This window comes from Salmo salar, chromosome ssa19 (genome assembly GCF_905237065.1).
Source record: "Salmo salar chromosome ssa19, Ssal_v3.1, whole genome shotgun sequence".
NCBI lineage: Eukaryota > Metazoa > Chordata > Actinopteri > Salmoniformes > Salmonidae > Salmo > Salmo salar.
In genome coordinates, this window is record NC_059460.1 from 35229852 (window position 1) to 35253020 (window position 23169).

General features: G+C 40.2%; 2 protein-coding genes and 1 non-coding gene across 5 annotated transcripts in view; 2 read left to right on the forward strand and 1 right to left on the reverse strand.

The window, feature by feature from the left end:
• ggps1 (geranylgeranyl diphosphate synthase 1) overlaps positions 1-18149 on the reverse strand; it is a 38112-nt gene extending 19963 nt beyond the window's left edge. Inside the window, 3 exon segments of the mRNA NM_001141776.1 lie at positions 4220-4290; positions 7306-7409; positions 17851-18149. Coding sequence (NP_001135248.1) covers positions 4220-4290; positions 7306-7381 — 147 coding nt within the window. The 5' untranslated portion in view covers positions 7382-7409; positions 17851-18149.
• Positions 7517-7590, forward strand: trnaa-cgc (transfer RNA alanine (anticodon CGC)). The gene has a single exon. It is a non-coding gene; the product is annotated as a tRNA-Ala (tRNA).
• Positions 18150-18567: 418 nt separating the features above from the next.
• The window catches only part of arid4b (AT-rich interaction domain 4B), a 243060-nt gene continuing 238458 nt past the window's right edge, over positions 18568-23169 (forward strand). For all 3 annotated transcript variants that reach the window (XM_045702251.1, XM_045702252.1, XM_045702253.1), the window contains exon 1: positions 18568-18767. The gene's annotated coding sequence lies outside the window, so the exon portion shown is untranslated. The remainder of the gene's footprint in view (positions 18768-23169) is intronic.

Consider the following 23169-nt stretch of genomic DNA (forward strand, 5'->3'; position numbering starts at 1 on the left):
ATCACTGAATTTGATTCTCCACCCCTAAAACACAGTCAAAGTAGCTAAAGGGGTCTCTCTCTCCAATTGTATCAAAAGTACCCTCAGAAAATCCTTGGGTTCTTGCTGTTACATGGTGCTGCAGGACAACCACAACCCATTTGTTGAAGCCAAGGTATAGGGAGGGTATAGAGAGATAGAAAAGGCATAGGGACGCTATGGGGAATGTATAAAGAAGGGAGGGTGTAGAGAAGGTGAAGGGTGAAGGGAAGGTATAGAGTAGAGAGGGTATAGAGAAGGGAGGGTATATAGGGTAGAGGGCATAGAATGCAACTAGAGAAAAAAATTAAAACCTTTACTCTACATACAGAGATGCGTACAAAGCTCTCCCTCTCTTTCGCAAATCTGACCATAACTCCTAAATCCTACTTACAAGCAACAACTCAAACAGGAAGTACCAGTGACTCGCTCAATACGGAAGTGGTCTGATGAAGCGGATGCTAAGCTACAGGACTGTTTCGCTAGCAGAGACTGGAATATGTTTCGGGATTCATCCAATGACAGTGACCGTACGTACAGATCCCAACCAGAGGCCATGGATTACAGGCAACATCCGCACCGAGCTAGAGCTGTCGCTTTCAAGAAGCGGGACACTAATCCAGACACTTGAGAAATCCCGCTACGCCCTCTGACTCACCATCAAACAGGCAAAGTCTCAATACAGGATTAAGATCTAATTCTACTACACCGGCTCTGACGCTCGTCGACGACGAGACAGCCTATAGGGAGGTCAGAGACCTGTGTGGTGCCAGGAGAGCAACACAAAGGAGCTGATTGTGGACTACAGGAAAAGGAAGGCCAAGCACGTCCCCATAGTAGTGGAGCGGGTCGAAAGCTTCAAGTACCTCTGTGTCCACATCACTAAGGACCCATCATGGTCCGAACACAACAACACAGTTGTGAAGAGGGCATGACAACGCCTATTCCCCCCTCAGGAGGCTGAAAAGATGTGTCAGGGACCTCAAAAGTTATTCAGCTGCACTATCAAGGGCAACCTGACCGGTTGCAACACCGCTTGGTATGGCAACTGCTCGGCCTCCGACCGCAAGGCGCTACAGAGGGTAGTGCGTACGGGCTTGTACGTCACTGGGGCCGAGCCTCCTGCCACCCAGGACCTCTATACAAGGCGGTGTCAGAGGAAGGCCCTAAAAATTGTGAAAGACTCGTGCCGCCTGGAGTCATAAACTGTTCACTGCTACCGCACGGCTAGTGATACCAGAGCGCCAAGTCCGGGACCAAAAGGCTCCAAAACAGCTTCTATCCCCAAGCCATGAGATTGCTGAACAGTTAATCAAATGGACCCAGACAATTTACCCCCTTCTTTAAATTAATTTTGCACTGGACTCTAACCACACTGACACTACTGCTGCTGCAGTGAAGTTTACATACACCTTAGCCAAATACATTTAAACTCAGTTTTTCACAATTCCTGACATTTAATCCAAGTAACAATTCCCTGTCTTAGGTCAGTTAGGATCGCCACTTTATTTTAAGAATGTGAAATGTCAGAATAATAGTAGAGAGAATGATTTATTTCAGCTTTTATTTCTTTCATCACATTCCCAGTGGGTCAGAAGTTTACATACACTCAATTAGTATTTGGTAGCATTGCCTTTAAATTGTTTAACTTGGGTCAAACGTTTTGTGTAGCCTTCCACAAGCTTCCCACAATAAGTTGGGTGAATTTTGGCCCATTCTGCCTGACAGAGCTGGTGTAAATGAGTCAGGTTTGTAGGCCTTGCTCGCACACGCTATTTCTGTTCTGCCCACAAATTCTCTATAGGATTGAGGTCAGGGCTTTGTGATGGCCTCTCCAATAACTTTACTTTGTTGTCCTTACGCCATTTTGCCACAACTTTGGAAGTATGCTTGGGGTCATTGTCCATTTGGAAGACCCATTTGCGACCAAGCTTTAACTTCCTCACTGATGTCTTGATGTTGCTTCAATATATCCACATCACTGTCCTACCTCATGATGCCATCTATTTTGCTTAGTGTACCAGTCCCTCCTGCAACAAAGCAACCCCACAACATGATGCTGCCACCCCCGTGCTTCACAGTTGGGATGGTGCTCTTCGGCTTGCAAGCATCCCCCTTTATCCTCCAAACATAACGATGGTCATTATGGCTAAACATTTCTATTTTTGTTTCATCAGACCAGAGGACATTTCTGCAAAAAGTATGATCTTTGTCCCCATGTGCAGTTGCAAACCCTAGTGCGGTTTTGGACCAGTGGCTTCTTCCTTGCTGAGCAGCCTTTCAAGTTATGTTGATATAGGACTCGTTTTACTGTGGATATAGATACTTTTGTACCCGTTTCCTCCAGCATCTTCACAAGGTTCTTTGCTGTTGTTCTGGGATTGATTTGCACTTTTCTCACCAAAGTACGTTCATCTCTAGGAGACAAAACGCGTCTCCTTCCTGAGCGGTATGACGGCTGCGTGGTCCCATGGTGTTTATACTTGCGTACTATTGTTTGTACAGATGAACATGGTACCTTCAGGCGTTTGGAAATTGCTCCGAAGGATAAACCAGACTTGTGGAGGTCTACAATTTCTCTAAGGTCTTGGCTGATTTCTTTTGATTTTCCCATGATGTCTGGAAGACACACTGAGTTTGAAGGTAGGCCTTGAAATACATCCACATGTACACCTCCAATTGACTCAAATTATGTCAATTAGGCTATCAGAAGCTTCTAAAGCCATGACATAATCATTTTCTGCAATTTTCCAAGCTGTTAAAAGGCACAGTCAACTTAGTGTATGTAAACTTCTGACCCACTGGAATTGTGATACAGTGAATTATAAGTGAAATAATCCGTCTGAAAACAATTGTTGGAAAAATGACTTGTGTCATGCACAAAGTAGATGTCCAAACAGACTTGCCAAAACTATAGTTTGTTAACAAGAAATTTGTGGAGTGGTTGAAAAACGAGTTTTAATGACTCCAACCTAAGTGTATGTAAACTTCTGACTTCAACTGTACATACTACCTCAACTAACCGGTGCCCCCGCACATTGACTCTGTACCGGCACCCCCTCTTGTGGGTGTGTGTATACATATTTTTTTACTGCTGCTTTAATTACTTGTTACTTTTTTCTCTTTTTCCTTGTCCTTATTTTTTGAAACTGCACTGTCGGTTAGGGGCTCGTAAGTAAGCATTTCACTGTAAGGTTGTATTCGGCGCATGTGACTAATAAAATTTGATTTGATGAGTTTCTCCCATTCTTCTCTGCACATCCTCAAGCTCTGTCAGGTTGGATGGGGAGCATTGCTGCACAGCTATTTTCAGGTCTCTCCAGTGATGTTCGATCAGGTTTAAGTCCGGGCTCAAGGCACAGTTCCCCAGACCTGTGCCTTGACACAATCCTGTCTTGGAGCTCTACAGACAATTCCTTAAACCTCATGGCTTGGTTTTTGCTCTGACATGCACAGTCAACTGTGGGACCTTATATAGACAGGTGTGTGCCTTTCCAAATTATGTCCAATCAATTGAATTTAACACAGGTGGACTCCAATCAAGTTGTAGAAACAACTCAAGAATGATCAATGGAAACAGGATGCACCTGAGCTCAATTTAGAGTCTCATAGCAAAGGGTCTTAATACTTATGTAAATAAGGTATTTCTTTTTTAACAGTTTCTTTTTTGAAATGTTTGCAAATCTGTTTTCGGTTTGTCATTATGAGATATTGTGTGTAAATTGCTGAGGATTTTTTTGTATTCAATCTTTTATAGAACAAGGCAACGTAACAAAATGTGGAAAAAGTGAAGAGGTCTGAATACTTTCCTAAGGCTGTACCTAGTTAGAGTCTGTTGTTTATCATTACTTTACAGTGACCTGCTGCTGCAATGTCTCACTCTCTCTCCATTGGCACACATACACAGGTGGTGCCAGATTTGTAAGTGATTGATTTTTTTTTTTTTTAAGTGTGCCGAAATGAATTACATGAACCAAAATGTAACTAATTTCCATGACTTTTACAGGCCTGGAACACAACATTTTCAACTTACATTACTTTTTCAGGATTTTCGTACAAACCTGTATTTACAGAGTATTTATAAAGCTGAATGTTAAAAGGATGCATCACAAAACACACCCTATTGCCTTCATAGTGCACTACTATTGACCAGGTACCCCCATTTGGGAAATAAGCTCATTTGAAACATCCTGGTCCTTACCTGAAGTTTGTCCTCGGGAACATTGAGCCAGTGGTTAAACGCCTGAGAGAGTTTAGTCCGTACTTGTTTTCCTGAAAAAGTCCAAAAGGAAAAAAGTTTAATAAAAAAAAAGACAAAGAAAAAAGGACACAAACAAAGACCACTGCCATGCTTGCATCCCAAATGGAACCCTATTCCCTATAGAATGCACTACTTTTGTCCAGACCTCTGTGAGACCACATGTTGGTGTCCCAAATGGAACCCTATTCTCTATAGTGGTCAAAAGTAGTGCACTACATAAGGAATAGGGTGCCATTTGTCACACAAACATGTTTCAAAGCTCAACAAGAAGCTAAAAAGTATTTCCTGAGGCCCCACTTCTTTACTTTGAACAACCAGGACTGTATCCCAAATGGCACTCTATGCCCTATATATGGGGAATAGAGTACTATTTTGTGACACATACCAGAAAACATACCATTGAATCTGGAGTATGATAAAAGCCTTCTACAGTAAAAAAACAGGTTTACTAGAAGATGAAAAACCCTTCTATAAACCCGAATGGGTTTACTAGGAAAGATGAAAGGCATTTCTACAGTTATTTTGTCAGTTTTGTTTAGGAGAGAAGGTTCTGGAGGAGGTGTGAATACTAATGATTTGACACTCTCCTCGACCACTTATCGGTTTCTGGGTCATGGACGAGAGAGGACGGAAGAGTTGAGGAGATGAGACTTTTGCCCAATTGAGAATGTCCCCCCATGTACTTCCTACTCATGTAGGAACACATCACTGGAGCTGAGCTCCCTGCGATCCAGGACCTCTGACACCGCCTGGTATAGAGGAAGGCCCCAAAAAATTCAATTGCCAGCGCAAACACGAGGGGGAGAGAGGACATCCCTGTCTTGTGCCCTTTTCATCTGATAATGTATTATTTGCATATATCTTTGCTTTAGGACATTTATTACATGTATTATTTCAGCTGTAAAGTTGCAAGCGTCCAAAGTTTTGAAAGTAAAAGGCCATTCAAGACGGTCAAAAGCCTTTTCAGCATCAACATCCATTATTGCTAAATGTTTATCTCGTTTTTGAAGTGTGTATATTTAATAAACCCCGTTTGACTAATATCTATCAAGTCTGGTAAAAACTTTTTTTTAAACTTAAAGGGTCTAATCAGCAGGGGACACTTCAGATTTTCCTGGTTTTAATATAACCTAACTAACTGTTTGATACATGGAACTAGGAAGTACTGAATTAAGTGACGTGTGCGTTGTCATTTGTGTAAATAGGGATGGCACTATGTCCCAAAACGTTAAATAGATTTCTATGTGAAAGCCATCCATTCCTGGTTCTTTTCTCCATGTGAATGTTTTAACACTGTCTAATATTTATTTTGGGGGTGATCTGTGTTTAGTGATTATGTTTTGTCAGTCGTGTTGGTCTAAGAAGACTGTAGGTTCAGTCCAACTGTTTAATTCTGACTTACATAGATTTTTCATAGAAGCTTTTCAAATTGTCATTAATTGCATTGTTTCAAATGAATGTATTTGTAATTGTTGTCTCTCTTCTAAAAGTTAAAGACCATATTCCTGCTGAAGTTCAGACATTTTAATATATTTTTTATGGCCTTTTTCTAAAATAGTGATTAATTTCTAACTCAGATTTAATTTCAGATTATCATTCCCCTAATGAATGCCTTAAAAGCATCCCAAATTATACCAGGGGTCAGTTTCTCTGTCCTCTAAGTCTACATTTTTAATGGTAAAAGGTACAAAATAAATAAAAATACCTTTACAATCTTGACAGACGCAGTTCATTCTTTATATTCTGTGTATTTTCTGTTGTTGTAATTAAGCAGGATACCGGGACCTCAACTGTGGGACCTTATATAGACAGGTGTGTGCCTTTACAAATAAATGTCCAATCACTTGAATTTACAACAGGTGGACTCCAACCAAGTTGTAGAAACATCTCAAGGATGATCAATGGAAACAGGATGCACCTGAGCTCAGCTTTGAGTCTCATAGCAAAGGGTCTGAATACTTAAGTAAATAAGGTATGTATTTATTTTATACATTTGCAAAACATTTCTTAAAACCTACTTTCACTTTGTCATTATGGGATATTTTGTGTAGATTGAGGGAAAAAAAATATTTAATCAAGTTTAGAATAAGGCTGTAACGTAACAAAATGTGGGAAAAGTCAAAGGGTCTGAATACTTTCCGAATGCACCGTGACTACAGTAAAGTACACACACTAAAGCACATGTCAAACTCATTCCACGGCGGGCCGAGTGTCTGCAGGTTTTCAGTCCTCCCTTGTACTTGATTGTTGAATTAACATCACATAATTAGTAAGGAACTCTCTTCACCTGGTTGTTTAGGTCTTAATTGAATGGAAAAACAAAAAACCAGCAGACACTAGGCCCTCCATGGAATGAGTTCGATAATACTGCACTAAAAGGGTAAAAAATATGTTTTGAGCAAAACAGTGTTTTTTTTGACAACTGAAAAGTTCAAGGAGTAGGTTACTGAAGGATTTGGTCTGATGGGAATCCATGATGTTATCAGCATCCACCGTTGTTTGAGAAACAATAGAGAACAAAAAAAAAGGAAAGTGCCTTTTGTTTAGTAAATCAGGTGTTAAATGAGGTGAGAAGGAGACAGGAGTGCCGTTTTTAAGGCAGATGGTCATGTTGATCACTACCTCAAGGGGCTGTTCCCAACAGCTTGATGTTCTGCTCACTAGTCCATTAAATTACACGGCGACGTCATCTCCAGAAAAAGCTAACGCCGTCCTATTTATTTAGGGCTTCTGATCAAAAGGAGGACGTATAGAGAATAGGACTAAGATAACTAATAAGAGCTGAAAGACGGGGAGGACATTTGTAGTCGACAAACGTCTCATACAGGCTATGTGAATTTAATGAAAACCACACAGCCAAGGACCACCAGCTGTTTCTGACATGTTGGTATCATGGCTGTAGGGCCTTCCTTACCTGACAGCTGCACAGTGTGTACCTGGCAGCTACACAGTGTGTGTGTGTGTGTGTGTGTGTGTGTGTGTGTGTGTGTGTGTGTGTGTGTGTGTGTGTGTGCGCATATGTGTACCTGGCAGCTGTAGCAGGTACTTGTAGGGTTCCAGCAGAATCCTCTCCGGTCCTGCTGAATCCATGTCTCCATCCATCACTTGTGGTTTCCACCAATCAATGAACCTGCAGGAGTATAGAAAGTGATCTAAGAAATAAACAAAAATCTATTCTGTACACATAGTGTACTACCTTTGTCCCTGGTCAAAACGTGTGCACTATTTAGGGCATGAGTTCCGTGTGGCTCAGTTGGTAGAGCATGGTGTTCGCAACGCCAGGGTTGTGGGTTCGATTCCCACGGGGGACCAGTACGGGGAGAAAAAAAACAATTTTTATGAAATGTATGCACTCACTACTGTAAGTCGCTCTGGATAAGAGCGTCTGCTAAATGACTAAAATGTAAAAAAAAATATATATATATATATAAAATGTTCCTAAAACCTCTCGCACCAACATGTTCACTTATAAATCTGTGGACACCCCAGGTCCAACCGCACGTCTGTGTGGACACCCCAGGTCCTACCGCACGCCTGTGTGGACACCCCAGGTCCTACCGCACGCCTGTGTGGCGTAGGATGTGAAATCTGACATCACTTGGCATCACTTGAAGGTGGGAGGGAGTGGTTGTCACTCCAGCACATTCAGATATTGATTTATAGCCAACTTGATCAAAGTAATCTAAAATAATTCAGAGATTTTAAACAAAAAGAAACACTGTCAGACGGACATGATTAATATGAGATAAAGTCCCTAGTGAGTTCAGGAAGCCAGGCTAGAGCTGTGATGGTGGCAAAACATTTTAGTGGCCCCCTCTTGATGGCGGAGAACATTTTAAGTTTTAAAGTTAATTTCCTGCAATTCTACACATTTTGCCATGGGGCAGGTATATTTTTTCTGCAGTTTTCCAGTTAATGTCCTGCAATTCTACATATTTCTTTTAGATGGGGGTGGAACATTTTTTTTTAAGTCATTTGGTGCAATTTTCACATGTACAGTGTATTCATACCACCTTGACTTATTCTATAATTGTTACAGCCTAATTTCAAAATGAATTAAATATATTTTTCAAAAAACCAGCAGAAAGAAACACCTGTCTATATAAAAATAAAAAGGTCACACAGTTGACATGTCAGAGAGACTGAGGGAGTACAGGGCTTAGTATGTCTCTCCCGAGGAGGCTAAAAATAGATTTTGGCTTGAAAAAGTTGAATATTTTCAGAAGGAGTTGGGTAATTGGTTAAGAGAGGAGGATTGGAGGGAAAAGAGAGGTTGAAAAGACTGAGTGAGGCAGAGGATGGGTTTTAATCTGTTGAAGCTAGCAATAACAAGGGACAGGGTCTGTCGAGGAAGATGAATTTCAAGCAGAGACAGGCGATACTGTATCAGTTGACAAGTCAAGTAGAAAAAGGTTCTTGTACAATGTTGCATGGGGCAGAAATGGCATTCAAACACTGTGCTACATTTTTACAGTAGCAACTGTTTCACAATACCCTATTTCTGACGATTGATCCTACGCATTTAATTATAATTCTTTATTTTACCAGGCAAGTAAATTAATAAACAAATAATATTTACAATGATGGCAAGAGGCCTCGTGGAGATGTGGGCTGGGATTAAAATGAAAGTATGTACTGCAGGAACATCTGCTCTGGTCCATGACAGACTGACCAGCTGAAAGCAGTGGTCCCTATCAGATGTCACTTGTTAAATCAACTTCAAAAATCAGTGTAGGAGGAGAGACCGGTTTAAAGAAGGATTTTTAAACCTTGAGACAATTGAGTCATGGATTGTGGGCAACAACAAAAAATATTTAAGTGCCTTTAAACAAGGTATGGTAGGAGGTGCCAGGCGCACCGGTTTGTGTCAAGAGCTGCAACGCTGCTGGGTTTTTCACCCTCAACAGTTTCCTGTGTGTATCAAGAATGGTCCAACACCCAAAGGACATCCAGCCAACTTGACAACTGTGGAATGCATTGTAGTCAACATGGGCCGGCATCCCTGTGGAACACTTTCGACACGGAGTCCAAGCCCCAATGAATTGAGGCAGTTCTGAGGACAATAGTGGGTTGAACACAATATTAGGAAAGTGTTCCTAATGTTTTGTACACTGTATGTAGCCTTAGAAATAAGGTTAATGAAATCAGAGACTTGCTTACATCAGATAACATTCATATATTGACCATCTCTGAGACTCAGATACTTCCTTTGATAATACAGTAGTAACAATACATCTACAGAAGAGACAGGAATTCCTACGGTGGAGGTGTTACTGTTTATGTTCAGAGCCATATTCCTGTAGTGCTTCAGTGGTGAAAGATGTGAAATCCCAATGAATTAACAATCAAAAAAAGTTTTGAACATAAGACAGGGGGCATTACAAGTGTTATCAGTTCATAATTTTGTATTTAAAACTTTTGAAAAAATACCACATATCTGAAACATGTGCCAAAGTGACTGAAAAAAAAAGTTATGACAGAGCGAATAACAAAATCAAAATGGGGGCCCCCTGGAGGTCAAGGTCCGTGGGCATGTGACCTTCTTGCCGAGTCAGTATATGTTCATGATTACTACGAGTTTAGATAGCTGGCTAGTCAAACTTCCCATTATAAACATTGTCAGCTAGCATGGCTAATTGAGTGACTGAATACAAAAGGATTTAAACACCAGTCACTTTGACAGTATCCCTTTCGATTTAAACAAAAAATTAGCTTTCCATACATGTTTGTCCATGGAAGGGGTAAGAAAGCGACTTTTTTGCCAAAACATTCAGGAGATAAAAGGTGCTCAAAGTTGACCCATTACGCATACCCTACCCTGCCATGACATCCATGTCTGGAAAAGACAAAATGTTGAGTTTGATATAATTGGAAAGCTTACAAACAGTGTTGTCAAACTATGCTAATGGTGGGTCGTGGCATGTCAGAGTAAAAATAAAAAAACAAATATAAAAAAAGGCAACTTGTAAAGTGTTGGTGCCATGTTTCACGAGCTGAAATAAAAGATACCAGAAAGTATCTACATTTTTGTGCACAAATTTGCTTACATCCCCTTTAGTGAGCATTTCTCATTTGCCAAGATAATTCATCCACCTGACAGGTGTAGAATATCAAGAAGCTGTTTAAAAAGCATGATCATTACACAGGTGCACTTTGTGCTGGGGACAATAAAAGGCCACTAAAATGTGTCACACAACACAATGCTACAGATGTCTCATGTTTTCAGAAGCGTGCAATTGGCAGAAATGTTGCCAGAGAATTGAATGCTCATTTCTCTACCATAAGCCACCAACATGGTTTTAGAGAATTTGGCAGTACGTCCAACCGGCCTCACAATTGCAGACCACGCGTATGGAGTCGTGTGGGTGAGCGGTTTGCTGATGTCAACGTTGTGAACAGAGTGCCCCATGGTGGTGGTGGGGTTATGGTTTGGGCAGGCGTAAGCTACGGACAACGAAAACTATTGCATTTTATCGATGGCAACTTGAATGCACATCAATACCGTGACGAGAACCTGAGGCCCATTGTCGTGCCATTCCTCCGCCGTCATCACCTCCTGTTTCAGCATGATAATGCACGTCCCCATGTCGCACGGATCTGTACACAATTCCTGGAAGCTGAAAATGTCCCAGTTCTTCCATGGCCTGCATACTCAGACATGTCACCCGTTGAGCATGTTTGGGATGCTCTGGATCGATGTGTATGACAGCATGTTCCAGTTCCCGCCGATATCCAGAAACTTCACACAGCCATTGAAGTGGAATGGGACAACATTCCACAACGAGATGTTGCGCTGCATGACGCAAATGGTGGTGAAACCAGATACTGACTGGTTTTCTGAGCCACACCCATACCGTTGATTTTATATCTGTGAACATCTCTATTCCCATTCATGTGAAAGACAGATTTGAGCCTAATGAATTTCAAATGACTGATTTCGTTATACTCAGTAAAGTCTTTGAATTCTTTGCATGTTGCGTTCATATTTTTTTGTTCAGTATAGCTGTATTGTTAGATTTCAGTGTAGCGTTTGAGGTTATTGATCATATATTGTTGTTACAGATTATTTTTATTTTTTTTACTTGTTATGGCTTTACATCACATGCCATCACATGGTGGGAGAGTTACTTATTCAATAGAACAGAGTATTCATCAATGGAGGCATTTCCAACATCAGCTACAGTACCTGTCAAAAGTGTGGACACTCCTCGTTCCTGGATTTCTTTATTTTTACTACTTTCTACATTGTAGAATAATAGTGAAGACATCAAAACTATGAAATAACACATATGAAATCATGTAGTAACCCCACCCCCCCAAAAGTGTTCAACAACTCAAAATCAGTTTTATATTTGAGATTCTTCAAAGTAACCACCCTTTGTCTTGATGACAGCTTTGCACACTCTTGGCATTCTCTCAACCAGCTTCACCTAGAATGCTTTTCCAACAGTCTTGAAGGAGTTCCCACATTATGCTGAGCACTTGTTGGCTGCTTTTCCTTCCCTCTGTGATCCAACTCATCCCTAACCATCTCAATTGGGTTGAGGTCGGGTGATTGTGGAGGACAGGTCATCTGATGCAGCACTCCATCACTCTCCTTCTTGGTCAAATAATAGCCCTTACACAGCCTGGAGGTGTGTTGGGTCATTGTCCTGTTGAAAAACAAATGATAGTCCCACTAAGCCAAAACCAGATGGGATGACATATCACTGAAGAATGCTGTGGTAACCAGGCTAGTTAAGTGTGCACTGATTTCGAAATAAATCACTGACAGTGTCACCAGCAAAGCACCCCCACACCTACACACCTCCTCCATGCTTCACGGTGGGAACCACACATGCGGAGATCATCCGTTCACCTACTCTGCATCTCACAAAGACATGGCGGTTGGAAGCAAAAATCACAAATTTGGACAAATTTGGATTTCCACCGGTCTAATGTCCACTGCTCATGTTTCTTGGCCTAAGCAAGTCTTTTCTTATTGATGTCCTGTAGTAGTGGTTTCTTTGCAGCAATTCGACCTGAAGGCCTGATTCAGGCAGTCTCATCTTAACAGTTGATGTTGAGATGTGTCTGTTACTTGAAGTCTTTATTACTTTAGTTTATTCAGTAAATATTTTTCTTAGCTCTTTCTTGAACTGCATTGTTGGTTAAGGGCTTGTAAGTAAGCATTTCACGGTATAGGTCTACAGCTGTTGTATTCGGTGCATGTGACAAATAAAATTTGCTTTGATGCATTTATTTAGGCTACAATTTCTGAGGCTGGTAACTCTACTGAACTCTAATGAATCCTCTGCAGCAGAGGTTACTCTGGGTCTTCCTTTCCTGTGGCGGTTCTCATGAAAGCCAGTTTCATCATAGTGCTTGATGGTTTTTGCGACTGCACTTGAAGAAACTTTCAAAGTTCTTGACATTTTCCGGATTGATTGACCTTCATGTCTTAAAGTAATGATGGACTGTCGTTTCTCTTAGCTTTTTTGAGCTGTTCTTGCCATAATATGGACTTGGTCTTTTACCAAACAGGGCTATCTTCTGTATACCACCACTACCTTGTCACAACACAACTGATTGGCTCAAATGCATTATGAAGGAAAGAAATTCCACAAATTAACAAGGCACACCTGTTAATTGAAATGCATTCCAGGTGAGTACTTCGTGAAGCTGGTTGAGAGAATGCCAAAGAGTGTGCAAAGCTGTCATCAAGGCAACGTGTGGCTACTTTGAAGAATCTCAAATATAAAACATATTTGGATGTTTAACACTTTTTTGGTTACTACATGATTCCATATGTGTTATTTCATAGTGGAGGTCTTCACTATTATTGCACAACGTAGAAAATAGTAAAATAAATTAAGAGAAACCCTGGAATGAGTAGGTGTCCAAATTCTTGACTGGTACTGTATGTACAGTAAACTCACTTGCCATCACATGATTGGAAAGTTATTTATCCAATGGAACTCAGAGTATTCTTCAATGGAAGTTTCTCTAACATCAGATATGTACAGTGCGGTATCCCTCAGGGCAGTTGCCTTGGGACGTTACTCTTCTCCATTCTTACAAAATGATTTGCCACTTGTCTTAGAAGAAGCTAAAATGACTGTTTGCTGATGATTGTACACTCTACACATCGGCACCTACAGCCAGTGAGCTCACAGACTCTTAGCAAGGAGTTACAGTCAGTGTCAGAAAGGATACCAATAAATTGGACTTAAATACATCTAAAACCAAAAGCATTGTATTTGGTTCAAAGCGTTCCTCTCAGACCTACACAACTGGAGGTGTGCATAAAAGGTATGAACATTGGACGGTCAGTTATCATGGTCAAGTTATATTGACAAAGTTTTTGTGAAGATGGGGGAAGAGGTATGTCTGTTAAAAAAACAAGTCCGATCTTCATTACTGTCCGTGCAGCAAAGAAAGACCTAGCAAAGCTGCAGCTGGCTCAAAACAGAGCAGCACACCTTGCGCGCGACACACACACACACACACACACACACACACACACACACACACACACACACACACACACACACACACACACACACACACACACACACACACACACACACACACACACACACACACACGATAGCCTTTCATGATTAAGAGAAGTAGTCAATTTCTGCTCAGTCTTTTAAAGAAATGTGTGTTGAAAAGGCCTAACCACTTGTATACTCTATTTGCATTCACTTCAGAACAGACATACCCCACCAGATCCATCACTATGGGTTTCTTCACGGGACCCAAACCAAAAACAGATTTAACATGTCACTCAGTTATGTATAGAGCCATGTCATTATGGAATGATCTGCCACTCTGCCAAAAATAACATTTAGACTTAACAACATATTGTATCACAGCACCTCTCTAAAGATCTCATTTAACAATATGAATAGTATCTTGTCTCTTGTCTCTGTCATGTATTTGTATGTTGTATGTAGACCCCCAGGGAAGAGAAGCTGCTCTATGTGCAGTATCTAATGGGGATCCTAATAAACTAAAACTGCAGAGTGAACAGCAAGAAAGTGCTTGTGACTGTGGTTGAGCATCTGCTCTCTCCTTGAGTGATAAGGGGGCAGGGCTTGGTGTGGTTAGCAGCATGCAGCAGGAATGAGAGGGAGAGTGAGGATTTCCAAGTAGCAAACGGAGCAAACTATAAAAAAACTAACATTTAACAAACCAAACATTAAAATACCGTTATACAAAAACCCCAAACCGGTCCGTGCATCAATACCAGAATATAGTAAAAGCGTAAACCACCCATCCCTAGCGGGAACACTAACCCTCTTTACCATTTATGAACGGGTTGACACTGGAAGCCCTTACTGTTTTATGTAACTAGCTAGATAACATTCATTTCACCTCAATTCAAACAAAATATTATCCTCTCTGCTTCTTTCCATTTGAAGTTACAAAGCTTGTGGAGATTGTCCTTTTCTGCCTTGTTTAAACCAAAAGATAAGCTAGCTATACAACTAGCCCCCTTTCATCTGTACTTTAGCTAGCTAGGTATACAACTAGCCCCCTTTTATCTGTATTTTAGCTAGCTAGCTATACAACTAGCCCCCTTTCATCTGTACTTTAGCTAGCTAGCTATACAACTAGCCCTCTTATCTGTGTTTTAGCTAGCTAGCTATACAAATAGCCCCCTTTTATCTGTACTTTAGCTAGCTAGCTAGCTATACAACTAGCCCCCTTTTATCTGCACTTTAGCTAGCTAGGTATACAACTAGCCCCCTTTTATCTGTATTTTAGCTAGCTAGCTATACAACTAGCCCCCTTTCATCTGTACTTTAGCTAGCTAGCTATACAACTAGCCCTCTTATCTGTGTTTTAGCTAGCTAGCTATACAAATAGCCCCCTTTTATCTGTACTTTAGCTAGCTAGCTAGCTATACAACTAGCCCCCTTTTATCTGCACTTTAGCTAGCTAACTTTCGTTTGCTACCTGAGAAGCTAATGTGTGTTGAATCTGTGCTGACAGTTTGAATTTAAAACAAAATTCACCAGCAGGTGCCTGGGGCCTCAGTTATAACCGTTGCGTCAATTTCACACTAAAGTCCGGCATGCACTATTTCTGAAAATTCTGTGCACATACAAAAATATTTACATTTATAAACTTGGTGCACACCATACATACGCGTTTTCCCGTTATAAATTAGACTGGAAGTAAAACTGTGTGCGAGTGAACGGGCATTAAAACTCCACCTGCAAAATGACCTCCATACACTTTTTATGGTGACAATAACCCCCTTTTTTTTGCTGAATAATGCCTCTATTGGCATTAGACTACGACAGTCTCCAAAAGAAAGAGCAAAGGCAACTTAACACATTGCTGTAGAGGTGTGGGCAGAAAGTGTGGATATTTTGCAGTGATTTCCCCCCCCCCCCCCACAAACTTAAACGTTCAGAATGAGCAGACTATTTGTTTGAGTGTATATTCAGAACTATTTCAAAAGTAGGGTAATTTGTTCAGCCCACACTTCTATGCTAAATACAAATTGTTGTTTAATATTCTTCTTATCAACAGATTGTGTTTTGATGTCCTGCCTTGCTATAGGCTCTGAGATTAAATAGGAATTGACGTCACAGCAATACTGTAGACTGACCATATACTATCATATTTTACATAAGCTACGGGTCAATTTATTGTGTTGGCAGAATGTTTACATCTATTGCAGCAATTTATGCTGTATTTGGCAAAGGAATGTCAGTTTCTGAAAGAGAGAACAATGACAAATTGTTGTGGACCTGTCAGCAATAAATTTGAATTCAAACATTTTAATATAATGGACTGCCCACGAATTCTGAAATATTGTCTAGGGCAGGCTACCAAAATATATCAACTTACAGTCGCATACATAGTAGGGCTGGGAATGACCAGGGACCTCACCATACCATCACCTCACTGAGGGACCTCACCATACCATATTATCACCATACTGAGGGACCTCACCATACCATATTATCACCATACTGGGGGACCTCACCATACCATCACCATACTGAGGGACCTCACCATACCATATTATCACCATACTGGGGGACCTCACTATACCATATTATCACCATACTGAGGGACCTCACCATACCATATTACCACCATACCATATTATCACCATACTGAGGGACCTCACCAACTGATAAATGTCAGACTTCAGTGAGTTCAAGATAACTGGGAATTCAGGAAATAAATACATTTAACTGTCATCCAACTCGGAATTGCAAGTTGGGAACTCGGGCTTCTTTCTAGAGCAACAACCTTAAGATCACTGAAGTCATGATTCAACCTTGTTGTTCAACCTAAGTCATGATTCAACCTAAGTGTATGTTGTGTAGTAAGCTGTTAGTAGCCCATGTGCCTCACCCTAATAATTTGGTCCCTTTCCCCCCTCATAGTTTCACCTACTGTTCTGACTTGGTGCACATGTAGCCTGTTTATATAGCCTGTTGTAGAGAAATGTTATCATTGAATATTGTAAGAGCTTTCATTGTCTGCCCCCTTTATTTATCCTATGGTTCTGACTTGGTGTACAGGGAGAATACTGTAAGAATGGCCGATGTTCTGAATTCTGTCGCTGTACATTTCAGGTGCTGAACAAATAGTTATATTGACTCCGTCCGTCTTACCTCGTTCATTAATGTCTTAATCTAAATGACTTGTTGCCTCTTATCCTCTTGTCGTTCCCTTATGCCATAGTTTGTACACCTCAGTTGTCATTAGAAACCACATTTGTTTAAGCAAGTCAGCCATATCAGCTATGTTTTTTTTAAAGGCAGTAAATGAGGCTGAAGGAACTGTTTCGCTGCCAAATAAGGCTGCGCTGATAGCCAGGTGTAGCAGTGGTAAGGTGTATGGACTCTGCGGTTGGGACAGCATTATGTAGGACCTAACAGTTTGTGGGCACCGCTTGTCACAGTTATAGTGCAATTAATGTATTGTTTAGTGTTATTGCTTTCCTGGCATGCATTAAAAAAAAAAAAAAAAAAAAAGGTTGCCCCAAGATTTACATGCTAAAATCGCCATTGCATATCTGTCAAGTGGATGGATTATCTTGGCAAAAGGAGAACCGCTCACCAACAGGGATGTAAACAAATTTGGCCACAAAATTTGAGAAATAAGCTTTTTGTGGGTATGGAAAACTTCTGTGATCTTTCGTATCAGCACATGAAATATGGGACCAACACTTTACATGTTGCGTTTACATTTTTGTTCAGTGTAATAAATTAACGTTCTATTCTAATTCTGTGAAACTGACAAAGGGCTTCATCATTGTAGTTTCACGGTTGTTGAGAATCCAACTGCAAAACGATCACGAATGTGTAACCTTATATATAATATATCTTTCTATGAGCAATGAGCACGCAATGATTGTGCTGCTTACAGTGCTCCAACTAAAATGCCAGCTCACAAAGCCACTAGCTAACAAAACAAAGGAGAAAATATAGTCACTAACAACAACAATTGAACAGTTTCAGCTTATTTGCTACTCTCTTTTGTTCTGTTGTCTAGTCATATTTCACAAAGAAACAACTTTATATTGTAGACGTTAAACATAAAGCTCCACCCACCTTGCCAGCCGGTATCCGGAAACGTCCCCACTTCCGCTTTCAGACCCTTTTTCTTAGCTAGCCAAAATGCTAACATTAGCGATCAGGTCAACAAGCTTTTTTTTTCTTCCCCAAGATAATTTATTTAAACATCCACCAAAAAAAAATATTACGATCATAATTGATCAGTATGAACTTACGATTAGACGCCAAGTAACTATACAATCAAATATTGCCATAGTTCTCTTAAAAAAAACACACCATGATAGCGATTACACTGAGTCGGCAATAAGACGTGTAAAACAAAAAATGTATTTGGTCGGAAAAAATAAATGTTCATCCGTTCGTACTGCTAGCTATATACGCCATGGCTCATTCACAGAGCGAGCGCAGGAGTAGGTGGGGCACTCAAACAAACCATTTTCCAGGACGCCTGTCCGCGCTAGGAACTCTGGGTATAGTCGTTTTTTTACGTCGTCTCTCTCCAGCCTATGTAGGGTGTAAATAAGTCGTCGACGACTACATCTCCATGCTACCATTGCCTTGCTGTTTCCATGGCGTCATTGAAATATATATCGGAACCATTTTTACTTTTTTATTATTATAATTTTTTTGTAATCTGAAACTAGCCAATCATTACAAGCCAAAGGGCGGTATTTCCGAGGTGTTGTCCAATGAGCGAACATATTGATGTCCGTGGGTGGTGTTGTTTATCTGTCAGTCAGTTTCAGAAGCGGAGAGAGAGAGAGAGAGGATCACAGAGGGGAAAAAAAGCTCTCTGGCTACCGACACGGCTTACGACTTTGTCGAATTCACATACCAACATCAAACCGAACCGGGGGTCAGCGGACAAACGCAAAAAAAAAAAAAAAACTGGACAATTGTCGGATTAAATGATTTTATGGATTAATCTGAACGTTAACAACTTGACTTCATAGGTAAGGGATCGTGCTTTTGCATGCCTTAGGACGGTGAAGGAAGAAAAAATACCTACTTGACTACATTGAATTTCGATGCCCTGAAAAAAAACGGATTGTAATGTGATCAAAATTAATCTAGGGGGATGAATGAAACATCAATCGTGAACATGGAATCGTAACTCTTAAATGCACACGTTAACCTAACATTTAATCGGCCGATCGTTTTTATTTTATGAATAGTGTAACAGCCTAGGGTAACCTATTTCCTCGTTTTTAAAAATGTCATACTTTATTTATTGTGTTGGAACAATGCGACTTTGCTAACGTCATTCATTGTAACCTGCCGTGTTGTCGAATTGTTTCATAATCGTACTGAGAGGATCACTTTCTTACTGGACTAGTAAACCGACTGTTGTGGTGGAATTTTTTTTTTTTTTTTTTTAACACGACGGTCACTTTCTAAATGGTGTGGCTGCCTGGGTAGGCATCGAATAGCTCACGTTAACTGATTGGGAGAAAATACTGCCTTGTTGGAGTCAGAGCTAGTCCTTACGTAAGACTATGCCTACATCAGTACAAAAAATATATTCCCCTCGCCTTTACATCGACTTCCAATACAGTAGCGTTAGCTACGTTTTTATAGTTTCACAAGTCAATAGCGAATCTGAACTAGGCTACATTTCTTTTGTTGCTTTGATTTTTCTTTTTTTTTTAGGAGGCCAGGAACAATGTTGCAATTGAGTCAGAACTCGCTCCTTCTAGTGGCCGTAGTAGTTGTTCTGCTGCAGCTTGACACATTTCGATGTTTCCTCCTCGTCGAAAGGATTTCGTCGTTTTTATATATTTTTGTGTTTGTTGTTGTTGTTGCCTGATAATTCCTGGTTAACACTTATTTCGAGTCGGGGGAATTGACTGTACCAGCGGAGTTGTCTCGGGGTTGACATTGTAGCCACCGAGATCGGTAACTCGTCGACAGCTATTTGGTTTTATGTTATAACCTCAAAGTGAAATGTGTCACGCCTCCTAAACAAGGATGTAATTCTTGGCGATTATTATTTGGTTAGAATTCAGTGTTTTTTTTTTTAAACGACTTTATTGGGCTCGACCTTGTTGCCAAGTGTTTTGTCAATTTGCTTCTTTGTCAGAGAGGCACACTTGGATGTACTCGACCGTCAGCAAATTTGTAGAACAACTGCTCGCTGCTCGTATAGACGAGACGGGGGGGTGAATCAATCTGTTTTCAATCGTCCTGCAGCAGTCTTACTTATTCAAACTTTGCATTGTTTTGCTATCATATAATTAACGTTATAATGACAAGTGTTAGTTCTTAGTTAGGGTTGTCGAGTGTAGTTTTATCGCACTATTTGCTTTCCGATCTCTTGTGGAGATAGCCAGCAGATTCCGACCTTACTGTTATGCTTCGAGCTTGCACTGAGCTGCACTGGGGTCTGAAATTGCCATCATGATCAGATTTAAAGCCCTATTCGGACAGGATTAGTTTTAGGGGTGAGGTTGGGTAACGTAATTATGTGCACGAACACAAAACGCCATATCTGTAATTGTAGGACTGTCCGAATCTGCCATCTCTATCATTTTTTTACATGGCAGGAGTAACAATTCTCAAGTTTGACAGGAGTTGCTCACGGTTTGAGCAAGAAAACAATAACATTAAATAAATTGAATGAAGTGTTGCACATAAGCTATATATGAATGACCTACATGTATCAACTTTCACAGTGAATGCTTTTATTTATATGTTATGTGCGTATGAATTGAATAAAATATCACACCTTTTTTTTAACCCCTTGCTGTTAATAGATGACAAAGCAGCAGCATTCCACTGATCTAAATGTTCGCAAATGATAAGTTCACTTCCTCATCCGTCGCCTTAAAAACACATCTCAAGTGCACTGTTTAGCTTACATCTGAAAGCAGGGGTGAATTTAGGACGTACTGTTCGTCGCTAAAATATCCTAATGATTCTAATCAGACTTACTCAATTCAAATATTATGGCTACACTATTACCAAAAAGTTGTGTGGTATGGTTTAAAAACTTATGAGTGTGGCACTATCACCTGGACATGTTGAAATATCTTCACTCCTAGAATACAAACCTTCAGGCTTCAATAATAACTGTCAATTTATTTGAAGAGGAGAAAAAAAAAGTACGAATTACATGGGGCAGTGTTGGGGGGGGGACGAATTCCGTCCCAAAACGTCCTCTGGAATTACGGACATTCTGGAGTAATATTTACAAAACCAACATTCTCTAGTAATAGTAGTCCCGTGTGAATAGGGCTTAAGACACGAGATATGGGTTGGATTTTTGTTGTTGTTGTTGTCTCAGAACCATTTGTTGTTCCATAAAGCTGCTCTTTTCATCCAAATGCTAGCTACCAGTAGCCACAGCAGCCATTATGGAATGGCACTTTGCGTTGAACAACAAAGGAGTTTGATTGTCCACAATGGCAGAGGTGGCTACTGCTAGCTAGCATGAGAACGAAAATGGCAGTTTTCAGGAAAACTACCACTATTTCAATCTTCTCGGTTTATCAGTTTGGATTTAGGCAACATTTGGAATAAAGTTGCACATCCCTGCATTGAGGTATGTTTTCCGATCCATATTTCGCGCCTGCTCCTCGGTGTGTTTTTACACCTTGGTCCCTTACAGATTGTTTTTGTTGTTGTTGAACTTTGTACGATTTGCTTAATAATTTGTGCAGTGTGAACACTCCAAAGGAACTCAGACCCCTCAAACCGAACTGAGACCACCTCTGTGGGCTGGTTTCCGTTTTTAGGGCAATGTGAACACAACTCCCCCATGTTGGCTTTTCATTATTCTCACACCACACACTAGACTACTACAAAACCGTTTCCCCTGCCATAAGCTCTCTCACATCGGGGCCACAATAGAGAGAAGATGATGGGTGCTGTTTTTGGATAGGCCTATTGATTAGCGATTGTCAAGGATGCACAGAAATGTACAAATATGTGTGGAGTTTTTAGTTCAGATTATTTGTTTTCAATATGTGATCTATAGGCTAAGAGAGCTTCTTAAGCTGTTTATTCTATTACATTTTAGTCATTTGGCAGACACTCTTGTCCAGAGCGACTTACAGCAGTGAATGCATACATTTCATACATTTTTTCCCCCCCGTACTGGTCCCCCGTGGGAATCGAACCCACAACCCTGGCGTTGCAAACACCATGCTCTACCAACTGAGCCACATGGGACTATTGTGGGGTTTGAATAGTGTGAGAAGACAACAACATATTTGGTGAGAATCACAACATAGGTTACAAAATCCATTCTAGCTCTTAAAGGGCCAGTAGCCTACGATGGGTGTACGATTTTTCAATTACAGTATTATTTAATCTGCAGTTATTCTTTTGCTTATTTATTCTGTTACGATTAACATGTAAATATTATTGGTATCTTTTCATTACAATTTATTATGTTGCATCTTTTAACTAAATGCAATCTGTTAGCTTCCAGAATGTAAGTATGTATATCTAGCCGTTGATAAAACATTCTGATGGAATGGTTTGTCCTGCACTTTGTAAAAAACCCAGAGTGCATTTGGTGAATGTTGGAAAAAGATCTTGGTTCCTTTCTAAACATAGCAATGTGAATGCAAAGGGTATTCGGATCGCAAAATAGGTGACGTGAACTGGCAAAATAGTTGAGTCCTCATCCAAAGGCAAGGGCAGATTGAATACAAAAATAACAGAGTTATTTAGCTTTTTCTTACCCCAGAGTTCACTTTAAAGTGGACTGAGTGTGGTTCTTTTTAAAGAGGACTATATGTGAAAACACCCTTAAAGGGATACTTAACCACAAACCATATACATGGAAGCTATATAAATGCATTTATTAACGTCTATATTTGTTTTTTTGAGAAGTTTATTCTATTACAGACACCTTAATGCATACTCTTATATTATGGGAGCTGAAGAAAAAAGAATGAACAAATTATATATTAAAAAAAAAAAAAAAAAAAAAACAGCAAAGTATTTTTCCAGAGTGTACTATTAAATACATGTAATTTTGTCCTTGAAACCTTTAATTGAAATACTGTAGAATTCCATTCATTCCTGTGGAGGACTGCTCCTACTGGGGAGTACCAATATGGTCGACCGGTGGCTTCAAAGCCTCTCACTGGCCAATACATAGTGTCAGCAATACAGGGTGTATATATATATGTCATTGGGAGATTTTACTTTAAAAAAAATATATATATATTTAACACGTTCTCATTTACAACTGCGACCTGGCCAAGATAAATCAAAGCAGTGTGACACATAAAACAACAACACGAGTTACACATGGAATAAACAAATGTTCAGTCAATAACACACTAGAAAAATCTATGTACAGTGTGTGCAAATGTAGAAGATTAGGGAGGTAAGGCAATAAAT